The sequence below is a fragment of the Hyla sarda genome, chromosome 2 (genome assembly GCF_029499605.1).
Source record: "Hyla sarda isolate aHylSar1 chromosome 2, aHylSar1.hap1, whole genome shotgun sequence".
In the NCBI taxonomy this organism is placed as follows: Eukaryota; Metazoa; Chordata; class Amphibia; order Anura; family Hylidae; genus Hyla; species Hyla sarda.
In genome coordinates this window covers 220,855,071-220,867,439 of record NC_079190.1, presented here as the reverse complement: position 1 = coordinate 220,867,439, position 12,369 = coordinate 220,855,071, and the positions used below count along the sequence as shown (strand labels likewise).

The following is a 12,369-nucleotide window of genomic DNA, read 5'->3' as shown; positions in this document are numbered from 1 at the left end:
GAGAAGGGATTCTCAGGCGCTGACAGGCATGTCTGAGGAAGCTGCGCTTGCACAGTGAAACGCGTTGCATCTTGGCTGAATAAAGCTTTTTATACCTGTACCTACCTACCTGAAGCCTCTTTGTTCCTGTCAGCGCCTGAGAATCCCTACTCTTTACGAAGTTCACTGGATCATTAAAAGCCATGTAGCTTCCTTTAAACAGTTCTGAGGTGTCATTGCATCTGTATTGATCCAACAGTTTGGCCCCCAAGAAAAGGTTCATAAAAGCATGGAATGGTACTATATTCAACTTGAGTTCATGTTCCAGGACATACAACAGTCCCTGTGCAAAAGGGTACAGTTAAAAGCTTTTATTTTTTTATTTTTTGGACAGTACTAAGTATTACAGAGGTCATTGGGCATACATGAACAATCATCCAAAACAAGTCCTTATGCCTGCCAGAAGACATAGCTTTTGGTTAACAGCCATACTTCCCATCTTGACCATAATCATGCATCCTTGGCTCAGCTTCTGTTGTACGTGTTTATTTCAATGTAAAGATGGAGTAAACTGCTGCCATATGTCAATGACAGTGCCGTTAGGCTTGTTCAATTCCAACATCTTCTTTTACAGACATCAGCCTTAGGATTGTAGGTTGGCTGCTCAGCAGATTTAGCTTATTTTTATCTAGAATATGTAGTCAATTTGATTCTTCTATTTTGTTTTCTAGTACATTGCAGAGGCAGAGGGCAATCTTCAGAGGGCTCGAGCCATGGTGGAAAGCACAACAAAGGAAAAAATTGAGCTGCTTAATCAACTTGAGGAAGAAAAAAGGTAAATTCACTTATTTTATTCTTAACAGTTTTTTTGTTTGTTTGTTTTTTATTTCTAGTGGACGGTGGTTTATCAATTTCAAGTAAGGAACAAGTCGGATAAAATATTCATGTTTATTTGTCATAACTCCTCAGATATCTGGCAATGTAAGTGTGCGTTCACACTGAGTAATTCAAGAGGAATTAACTCGAGTAAATCCTCTTGAATTCTCCGCTCCAAATTAATGCACATCTCCCCTGCCCATTGACTTTAATGTTATTTCTGCTGTCCTGTTCACACTGCGGAAATTCTGCTAGCAAAATTCCGACGCTGAATTCCTTTCCGCTTGAAGAAAGAACATGTTCATTCTTCAAGCGGAATCTGCAAGGAGAATCCAATAGTAGGTAATAGCCCCGCCCCTCATGATGTCACGCCCCACCCCCTCAATGCAAGTCTATGGGAGGGGACGTGACAACTGTCACGCCCCCTCCCATAGACTTGAATTGAGGGGGTGGGAGCGTGATGTCATTAGGGGGCGGGGCTATGATCTCACGAGCTCCCGGCTCCAGCGTTTGGAACAGTTGGTTCCAAATGCTGAGCAGCGGAGTACCCCTTTAATTTTGAGCAACCCCCTCCTAATGGTATAATTTTGATGAATTTCCTATTGGGACTTCAGCTGCTACAACAAGGTGAATTCCATTGTTGTAAAGCTTATCCAGAGTTAGTAGTAATATTCTGTATATAGCACAATTTAACACTTCACATTTTACTTATGTATTTATTATGAAAAATAACAATTTGTTTAAAAAATTTAGGAAAGTTGAAGATCTTCAATTCAGAGTGGAAGAAGAGTCTATCACAAAGGGAGATCTAGAGGTATTGTTTGTAGCTTATATTCCGGTATTTTACAGTTCTACAGAGGTGTTGAAAATATATTGACAATGATATGGCATATGACTAGAATCCGCTTTAAAGTTCTTCTGTTCTAAGATCACTAATGATGCCACGTTTGTACCCGAGATACCAGATCTTCTTACACTCTAGGGACATTAACCACCCCCAGCGATTTTACTGCATTAATACTGAATACAGAGTAGAACATTCAGAGCCTGCCATTACTTAGACAATTGACTGTTCTGTATTCTTTATAGTGCATAAGGCTGCAGAAAATGATCTCCTATAACAGTCCTCCTCCGTGTGCGTACATTGGCTGGTTACAAATTCTTAAAACACTAGAGATTGATCAGTAACATATTCTCTTACTGCACCAATGTTTTGCTTTCTTGACAGTGAGCAAATCATAATCTTCAAATTATTAAAAACAACTCCTTGGCATTTATAGAATCATATACCTAGATTTATTGTGTGAATGCATTTTGATCAAAAGACACGACCATAAAGCACATTCAAATGATTGCTATCTACCACCTTTTTAGAAATAAGCAGATTTTATACACAATCAACAAAATAAACTTGAGGACTGTCGGGTAAAATAATGATGTCCACTATTACAAAACAGGGTATTTTTCTTTTTCCTTTTTTGAGGGGGGGGGGGGGGCAAAACCAGTAGCAGACCTGTTTATGGGTTATACAGAATAATAATAATGTAGTTATACTCTACCCCATTAATTGTTGGGGTGCCACTTTTTTTTAATCCTGGACAACCCCTTTAAAGTTTTAGAATATTAAATTGTGACATTTATTGGTGCAACCTGTCCAGGCTTACAGACACAACTGCCTTTCTAAGTTACTAAAAGTAAATTACTGTAGATGTATACCGGTAATTGCAATTTTTACTCACTGATAAACAATGAGCTCAGATACACAGGTTTACTAAGGGTTAAACACTGATATGCTGTCATAAATGTTTATCCAACAAATGGATATTGGTTAATGGTAACCTGTATTACCTCTAATGAACCACACAGTAAAATTACAAATGTAATGTGCTCCTAGAGAACTTGCTGAACACTAAAGGGGCACTCTGGGGGGAAAAACAAGTTTTCAAATCATCTGGTGACAGAAAATACAGATTTGTAAATTAATTCTATTTTAAAACATTAATCCTTCCAGTACTTATCAGCTGCTGTATGCACCAGAGGAAGTTGTGTAGTTCTTTCCAGTCTGACCACAGTGCTCTCTGCTGCCGCTTCTGTCTATATCAAGAACTGTCTAGAGAAGGAGAAAATCCCCATAGCAAACCTCTTCTGCACTGGACAATTCCTGACACGGACAGAGATGTCAGCAGAGAGCACTGTGGCCATACTGGAAATAACTAAATAACCTCCTCTGCAGCATACAGCAGCTGATAAGTACTGAAGAGCTAAAGATTTGAAAATAAAAGTAATTTACAAATCTGTATAACTTCCTGGCACCAGTTGATTAGATTTTTTTTCCCCTCTGGAGTACCCCTTTAAACAACAGATATTTCAGTAACAGAACAGAAATGTACAATGTTGTGGTGCAGAGTAGGCAACGGCAAAACTACATTCATTGTAATGTCCGGATGTCTGAAGAAGAATGTTTTGCAACATATCTAGGAGACCATTAGGTTTGTGTAAAGGAAAAGCCTTATTTACACTTCTATATGGAAATACAGAACAAATATAGATGCACAATTTTTACAATTTGTTCTGTTTCTGGTTCTGTATTTTATCAATTTTATCCATATGGGGGAGATGCATCAAAACCTGTGCAGAGAAAAAGTGGACAAGTTGCCCATAGTAACCAATCAGATCGCTAGTTTTATTTTCAAAGGCCTTTTTATAAATATAAGAAGCAATCTAAGTGGTTGCAGTGTGCAACTGGTAAACGTTTCATCCTCTTAGGTTAATAAAGCTCCTCCATTGTATCCAAATCAATTATTTTGTCACTATTTGTGTTGATGTTACTGAAATACTGATGTAGAAAAAAAATTAAATAAAATACAGACATGTGAACTATGCAAAAACAGACATGTTCTTAAAGGGGTACTCCACCCCTAGACATCTTATCCCCTATCCAAAGGATAGGGGATAAGATGTCAGATTGCGGGGGTCCCGCCGCTGGGGACTCCCGGGATCTCGGCTGCAACACTCACCTGTTGCGGCTTCCAGAAACGCTGGAGGCTTCGGCTCCCGAACACGGTGACGTGAGATCGTGACATCACGACTCCGCCCCCATGTGACATCACGCCCCACCTCTCAATGCAAGTCTATGGGAGGGGGCGGGACAGCCGTCACGCCCCCTCCCATAGACTTGCATTGAGGGGGCGGGGCGTGACATCACACGGGGGCGGAGTCGTGATGTCACGATCTCCCGTCACCGTGGTCGCGAGGCGTTAGGATGAGAGCCTCCAGCGCTGCCGGAAGCCGCAACAGGTGAGTGCTGCAGCCGAGATCCCGGGGGTCCCCAGCCGCGGTACCCCCACGATCTGACATCTTATCCCTTATCCTTTCAATAGGGGATAAGATGTCTAGGGGCGGAGTACCCCTTTAAATTCAGCCCATTGACTTTTCCATTTACACAATAAAATCTGGAATGGAATCTCTTCGAGCAGAGATTCTGTTTGTCCGTCAGGATTTTCGAATGGACAGCATCAATATGGATCAATATGGAAATATGAAAAAAAAAGCAATTTAAGCAGAGGGGAGATTTATCAAAACCGGTCTAGAGGAAAATTGCTGAGTTGCCCATAGCAACCAATCAGATCGCTTCTTTCATTTTTAACAAGGCCTCTGCAAAATGAAAGAAGCAATCTGATTGGTTGCTATGGGCAATGGGGAAATTTCTCCTTTGCACAGATTTTGGTAAATATCCCCCATTGTCTTCTGTTTTTAATGAATAAAAACTGAAATAATACAGTTCCATAATACAGAAGTGCAAATCAGTCTTTACTCAGATTCATGGCATTGTTGATCTCCATTCAGTTCACATTAAATGTAGGAAAACCTCTTTTTGCATTTGAATGAATACAGCATTGACAGCATGTTTAACATTATACAAAGTCTGCCTTCTTCATTCTTCTACAATTTCATACATCATGGGGTCCGCTGGGGAGATCAGCTCCACATTGGGACAGTATAATACACTATAGCTCACAATAATTCATACATGTCTACATTTCCCAAGAGAATTCAACCAGTAAATAGAAGAAATATTGTTTCATTGTAACTGGTTGCTTGCATGTTTTACATCGCACAGGGTTGCTCCTGGTGATTTATAAAACACGGATTACTACATCCATGCTATGATGTCTTCAGTACTGATATTTTACATGCACATCTTTACTTTGATGCACAGGGTAACTCTTATCTGCATATTTTTTGGAATTACAATCATGTTCTTCCAGCCACAAAATTCCTGCACATTGGCTCTTTGTCACAATGTCTCTATTCTTTTTAGTTCATCCTCCCCAATGGCCCCTTCGCTTGACATTCACTTGAATAGAAACACATTGTGGAATGACATTCAAGTGCCTTCCAGCTTCCAGACTCCATGATCATATTTCTAAGTGAAGTAGTAAAACACTTTACTGAATAGGATATTTTTATTCTGGTTAATCCAGGACCACAAACTTAACAACAAAAACAAATCACAATCTCATAGCAAATATTGTTTTTATTAAAGCCCAATAATGTAATAGTCCCAGCAGTGTTTGATGGTGATGGCCGTCATCTGTTGTGCTATGTAGAGATCGATGATAGTCAGCCACTGAGAATTTGCTATTCTTGCAGTTTGCCAGCATGACACAACTCTGCAGAAAGAGAAAGCTTTAGACGTATCAGTATCAGCATGTTTAGGCTGGTGCTTGAACAAAAAGGTAAGTTTGTGACTGAGGGACTGAGAGATGCAGGAGAGATGATTCCGAGGTTACTTAGGTCCTAGTTTACAGTCATTTATATGAGTCAGATTATTGGTCATAATGGATCTACTTCTATTGGTCATAATGGATTTAGTTTTTCAGCTCACTAAACTGATCTGGCAACACTTTCCCAAAAAAGGTTAGACGCTTTAGTCAAATTTTTAAAACTGTTGTTTTCATTTAGCCAATAATAAAACGCCCCATTGGTTACTCTTGTGCTGCATTTTAAGTCCCCCTGCAGCCCATGCATCACTTGTATAAACAGAGGATGGCATTCATGTCTCCATCCATAGACTCAGTATGTTCACACATACTAGAGATGTTGTTTGTAGATATCGTAGAGGCTATGAATTGAATGCGGCAGATTTTACGCAATGTAAATCAATATAAATGAGAAGAAAAAAAATGCAGCATAACATGCACTGCATAACATCTGCAGCTTTGTACGTGTTGAACAATGGCAGAATGTGCTCCCTATATCTGCACGTGTGAAACACATTCATTTGCCACTGTCTACTTTTTACACCACTGATTCATGGGTCGCTTTAAAATGTAGAAAAGGGTAAGCAGTGGTGGTATTTATGATTGATCATTTTAGGGCTTCTCCCCACCCTGCCAGCCTTCATTGACAGATTTCTCCATTGAGAGTTCCATCAATCAATGCTGGTGGGAACAGTCTGCAGATTCATCAGGACCTCCATAATGGCTTCAAGACCCAATCTATGCCGGTATTTTCAGTAGGATTCCTCTGAAATGCTGTGGTTTGGACATTAAAGCATACTCCTCTGAAAGTTAAACACAAAAACACCAGTAAGTAATAATCGGTTTTAGGCTATGGTCCCACATACCGCTTAAGCAGCGCTGCGCAAAATCATCTGCAGCAGTGGGAAATACGCTGCGTATTCTCAAATGATCATACACACAGGGCTAGCTGGCAGCAGCACTGCGTTTTCAGTGAAGATTGGAGATGAAGCCATGCGTCACAGTCACGGCAGCATGCAGCTCCACCTCCAATCTTCGCTAAATACGCTGCCGGCTAGCCCTGTGTGTAAGATCATCTGGGAATACGCAGTGAAATATGCTGCATAAGTGGTAAGCGGGACCGTACTCTTAAATGGACCGGTCAGCAGGTTTTTAGTGTAAAAGTATAAAGTAAGATCATGGCAGTATAGGGCTTTCGACCCAGAATCCATACATACCTTAATTTTCCCCTCCAGCAACAAGATATCATAGCTTAAAAAGAAAGGCAAGTTAGCCTTGGTGCCCAGCACAGTGTGTCTCTTTCACCATCTAGTCACTCCCCCCCCCCCCCCCCCCCCCCCCGGATCAACAGCCTTTAGGCTGTACTGTAATCCCCACCTCGCCCCTGTTATACAGCAGTTGAGGAAAACGTCCAGTGGGCGCCAAAGCCTAATTTGCCTCTTTTTTTCTGGCTTTAGAGGGGTCAGTTCTCCAACAAGAGGTATGACCGATTCAGGGTCAGAAGCCCTATACAGCCATGCCCTGCTGACAGGTCCTCTTTAGGTTGTCTATGTTTTGAGAAAGCTAAATGGCAACCAAAAGTGACCACAGCGACCCAGACTTCTGAATGAGAAAATCTGCCCATGCATGCTCAGATACATCTTTTGCTTCAATATCTAAGCATTAGTATGCAGATTTGTTGTTTGATACAGAAAAGCCAAGTGACTGCTGTATAAACATTGTAATAGAAGCCATAATTATTGTTACTAAGCTTTTCAGAAATAGATACAGTCAGACAACCTGACAAATTAGTCAAACAGAATATAGTGGTCATTATTATTAAATTCAGGGGGCATGCTCTATAAATATTTGTGTAGATTATTTTCAGCTGGTTTACAGTAACATGATGACTATATGTGTGATTATAAGCATATTACCATGTTAGGGTGTCAGTGATTAAAAAGCTTTTCTGGAATATTAAATTGATTGTCAGTCCATCAGTATATGATCAGTCCATCAATGTATGATCAGGGTGTGATCAGTCCATCAATGTATGATCAGTCCATCAATGTATGATCAGTGTGTGATTAGTCCATCAGTGTATGATCAGTCCATCAATGTATGATCAGTGTATGATCAATCCATCAATGAATGATCAGTGTGTGATCAGTCCATCAATGTATGATCAGTGTGTGATCAGTCCATCAATGTATTATCAGTCCATCAATGTATGATCAGGGTGTGATCAGTCCATCAGTGTATGATCAGTCCATCAATGTATGATCAGTCCATCAATGTATGATCAGTGTGTGATCAGTCCATCAGTGTATGATCAGTGTGTGATCAGTCCATCAATGTATGATCAGTGTGTGATCAGTCCATCAATGTATTATCAGTCCATCAATGTATGATCAGGGTGTGATCAGTCCATCAGTGTATGATCAGTCCATCAATGTATGATCAGTCCATCAATGTATGATCAGTGTATGATCAATCCATCAATGTATGATCAGTGTGTGATCAGTCCATCAATGTATGATCAGTGTGTGATCAGTCCATCAGTGTGTGATCAGTCCATCAGTGTATGATCAGTCCATCAATGTATGATCAGTGTGTGATCAGTCCATCAATGTATTATCAGTGTGTGATCAGTCCATCGATGTATGATCAGTGTATAATCAGTCCATCAGTGTATGATCAGTCCATCAATGTATGATCAGTGTTTGATCAGTCCATCAATGTATGATCAGTGTATAATCAGTCCATCAGTATATGATCAGTCCATCAATGTATGATCAGTGTGTGATCAGTCCATCAATGTATGATCAGTCCATCAATGCATGATCAGTCCATCATCTATGATCAATCCAAAATATGATCAGAAACAACACTGCTTATGCTAAAATAAGTAAAAGTGAATCTGTTCTTTTACCATTGTAAATTGCCAGCAGTCTTTAGCCTGTCAATAGTATCCTCTTTTGTAGATGTTGGATGATGCTACAACTTTTCACTCCTGCTTTCTCTTTTTCCTATCCCGTGTGTACAGACACAGACGCAGTTGGAGCATGCCCAAATACGGGAGCTCGAGCAGAATCTACTGTTTGAGAAGGCAAAAACTGCAAAGCTTCTCAAAGAATTAGAGGACAAGAGGGTACAGTAGAATGGAATCAGTGACCCCTGTCTGAAGTCCAGTGTGTTTGCCAGCTTCATTTACACTCCCTTGGCTTGAGTTTTTTTTTTTTTGCTTCACATTGTTTCTGCCCATATTTGGCTTAGAAACACTTTATTTTTGCATTTACTTTTTGCACCTTATCTAAATTATTATTTGCCAACCTTTTTCAGACTTAAAGCAGTAGTACTAAAAATGGCTCCCGTCCATATAGTTGCTTTGTTGAATTTGACTGCCATAAAATCATGTATCATGTACAAAGTAATATTTAATGTAGAATACAATGGAACAAATATAAACATTTGGTGCAGCATCTTGCACTGCACAGAGTTCGAGTGAAGTTGCAGGATATACACAATACTGCTGCTTTTAGTTTGTTTCAAAGCACATGGGATCATTGGGGTTTTGCATCAGCATTTTGACATTTTTTTTCATTACTGCATTGACAACAATTAAGTTACATAGGTATTTATGGGGAATTCAGTCTTACTCATTCTAATTGGCATCATAATTTACAGTAACAACAATAACATGTGTTCATCTAACCCGGTTCAGTCTAACATGAAATTGTATAAAAGTTAAATAAAACCTGCCAGTACCTTAGTCTCCTACACTGATAAACTTTATAGCATGGACTTTGGTGGAAATGCTTTTCCTGGGCCAATCACCAACCATGCTAACCTCACTCACTGGTCACTGTATGTTTTTTTTTTTTTTTTTTTTTTTAAAGGATCCATGAAGAAAATAACAGATCTATTATGTTACAGTTAAAGGATCCATTCTATTCTTCTATGATCCATCTGTCCTTTTTATTCATATTTGAGATATCAGGTTATACCTAAGGAGAATGGTAAATCTCTGGCACAAGTCTTTAGGCCAACTTGCACTTTCATGGCAATACAGCTAATAAGTAACCACAACAAATGGATTTAAAAGAACAAAAAATTGCTTTATTCAGCTTAGCGGAGACAATGCATTTCAATGACATGCTGCCCTCCTTATCTATCAGTTCTACAGTAGAAAAAAATAACCAATCATATTGCTTTTTACGTTTTATAGTGTTTATCATTCAAATTGTTGTAGGGTGTTCCAGAATCAGCTTTTTCTTTAAATGGGTACTCAGCCAAAAAACATCTTATCCCCTATGCAAAGGATCTCTGGGCTGGCAGTGGCAGCATCGGCAACAGGGAAGCTTGGAGCTTCCATGTTCGTGACATCACGCCACACCCCTATATTCATGTCTATGGGATGGGGAGTGACGGCTAGTACGTAGCCGTCACGCCTCCTCCTATAGACATGAATATAGGGGTGTGGTGTATATTCATTCAATGCAGGGGGCGAGGCGGCTGTAGTGTGACTAGGGTGCCGCGCCAGAGATCGTGGGGGTCCCCAGCGGCGGGTCCCCCGCGATCAGAAATCTTATTCCCTATCCTTTGGATAGGGGATAAGATGTTTTTTGGCAGAGTACCCCTTTAACTGGGAAATCAATAGGAAAAGGGCCTAGGGACTTGCGCCAGAGATTTACCATTCTCCTTGGGTATAACCTGATATCTCAAATATGAATAAAAGGGACAGGCGGATCATAGAAGATTATAATGGATCCTTTAACTTAACGTAATATATTTGTTATATCCTTCATGGATCCTTTATAAAAAAAAAACAACATACAGTGACCTGTCGGATCCCCCACCACATAAGCTCTTATGGTGCTTGGTCCCGCTGCTCACTACTTTCTGGTCTAATGCCCAGTCATATGTAGAAATGATAAATAAAAAATATTTATGTGAACCAGTCCTCAAAAGCAGAGGGGAGAGAAAAAGGAAAAGACTAGTGGAGATGGGATCAAAAAAATGGTCTTTATTATATAAAAAGGATATATATGACCAATCGCCTAGCAGGGCCCTTGCTAAAGGCAAATGGAATATACTGGGTAAAAAATAGATATAATAAAAAATACAGAATATAGTAGGATTAAAATGAAATAAATATGATGGGTAAGTAGCACCAAAGAAAATTCATTAATTAAATATCTGCTGTATATATCAGGAGAAAACGTTCTCAGTCCATATAATTCATAGGGATATTTCAATGAAAAATCCACAAGAAATGTCCAGAATGAAAAGTCACAATTAGTTTGGGTGTGTCCGGAGTAACGATATATGGTAGTGAGTGTAGCGACAATAGCTACAATAGGAAATTCATGGACAGGTAATGCAGACAATGTGGCAAACACTGTCAGCGATGAAGATGTCAAGTCTCGGTGCACAGCACCACTCACCCTCCTTTGGAGTCAGCCAATCACTGGCTTAGTGGGCACTCATGGCTGCATAACCTTTGTACTATGAAGCCAACATTACCATCTACAGTATATTTAAAGAAAACCCTGAAATCTTGCAGTTTTCAGTCTGGCCACAATGCCTTATGTTAGTTTTATACAGGATACTTTTTAGCAGTGTCCTCCTTATCATCACAGGCGGGATAACAATAAAAGGTGACATAAGGTTATAGATAAGACTATCAAAGAAGTCAACAGATCTGCTTCAATGTAATGTTTCTATGTCAGTGGGGCTGCTGTAAAGCACATGTCTAAATAATGTGCAGAAATCTCAGTCAATATGCTGCATAATAATGTTCAAAAAAAGAAAGCAGACAAGTTACAATCAGAAAATAAAAATTAAATTTTTTTTCATTTTAAATTTACTGGATAGTGGGCATTCTGAAGATGGAGGATTTCTAAAATGCACCTTTAGAACCTAGGAATATACAGTGCAATGGAAAAATCTTCATAACCTTTCAACTTTTTTCACATTTTGTTAGGTTGCGGACTTGTGCTATAATAAAATAAAAAGTGTTCCCTATTGTTCTGCATTCAGTACTCCATAATGAAAAAGTGGAAACATAATGTTAGGAATCTTTACTAATGTATTAAAAAGGAAAAACAAAGATTTTGCATATTTAGATGTTTTACTCAGTTGAAGCACCTTTGGCAGCGATTACAGCCTCCAGTCTTCTTGGGTATGATGCCATTTCTGATCCTCTTAAGCCCTGTCAGGTTGGTTGAGGACCATCAGTGGAAGCCATTTTCAGGTCTTTTTAAAGATGTTCCACTGGGTTCAAGTCAGTGCTCTGGCTGTACCACTCAATTACATTTGCAGAGTTGTCCCTTAGCCATTTCTGTGTTGTCCTGGCTGTGTTCTTTGGGTCATTGTCTTGTAAGAAGACCAGTGTAAGTTCCAGAGCACTTATGATCAAATACTTCTAAACTTTTCTCAGCTTTCCTTCATCCCTGACCATTGTCTCTGTCCCAGCCGCTAAAAAACACACCGACAACAAGATACTTCCCCCAATTGATGAGCAGTGCCTGATTTCCTCCAGACATTTAGAATAGAAGTTTTAACTTTTTTATCTTGGTTTCGTAAGATCATAGAATTATGTTTTTCAAAGTCTTGAGAGTCCTTTAGGTGCTTTTTTGCCAACTCGAGGCCAAAAAGTTCAATCTTGGTTTCATGAGACCATAGAATCTTGTTTTTTACAGTCTGAAAGTCCTTTTATGCATCTTTTACTGAGGAGGGGCTTCTTTTTGAACACCGTGCAATAAAAGCC

The 12,369-nt window shown here is 39.5% G+C and overlaps 1 protein-coding gene across 4 annotated transcripts in view; it reads left to right on the top strand.

Annotated features, from left to right (window-relative positions):
- CLIP2 (CAP-Gly domain containing linker protein 2) overlaps window positions 1–12,369 on the top strand; it is a 131,124-nt gene that overhangs the window by 83,780 nt on the left and 34,975 nt on the right. For 3 of the 4 annotated variants that reach the window (XM_056556434.1, XM_056556435.1, XM_056556433.1), the window contains exons 7-9: window positions 711–814; window positions 1,609–1,669; window positions 8,644–8,748. In XM_056556434.1, coding sequence (XP_056412409.1) covers window positions 711–814; window positions 1,609–1,669; window positions 8,644–8,748 — 270 coding nt within the window. The remainder of the gene's footprint in view (window positions 1–710; window positions 815–1,608; window positions 1,670–8,643; window positions 8,749–12,369) is intronic. The other variant, XM_056556436.1, reaches the window with a different exon arrangement.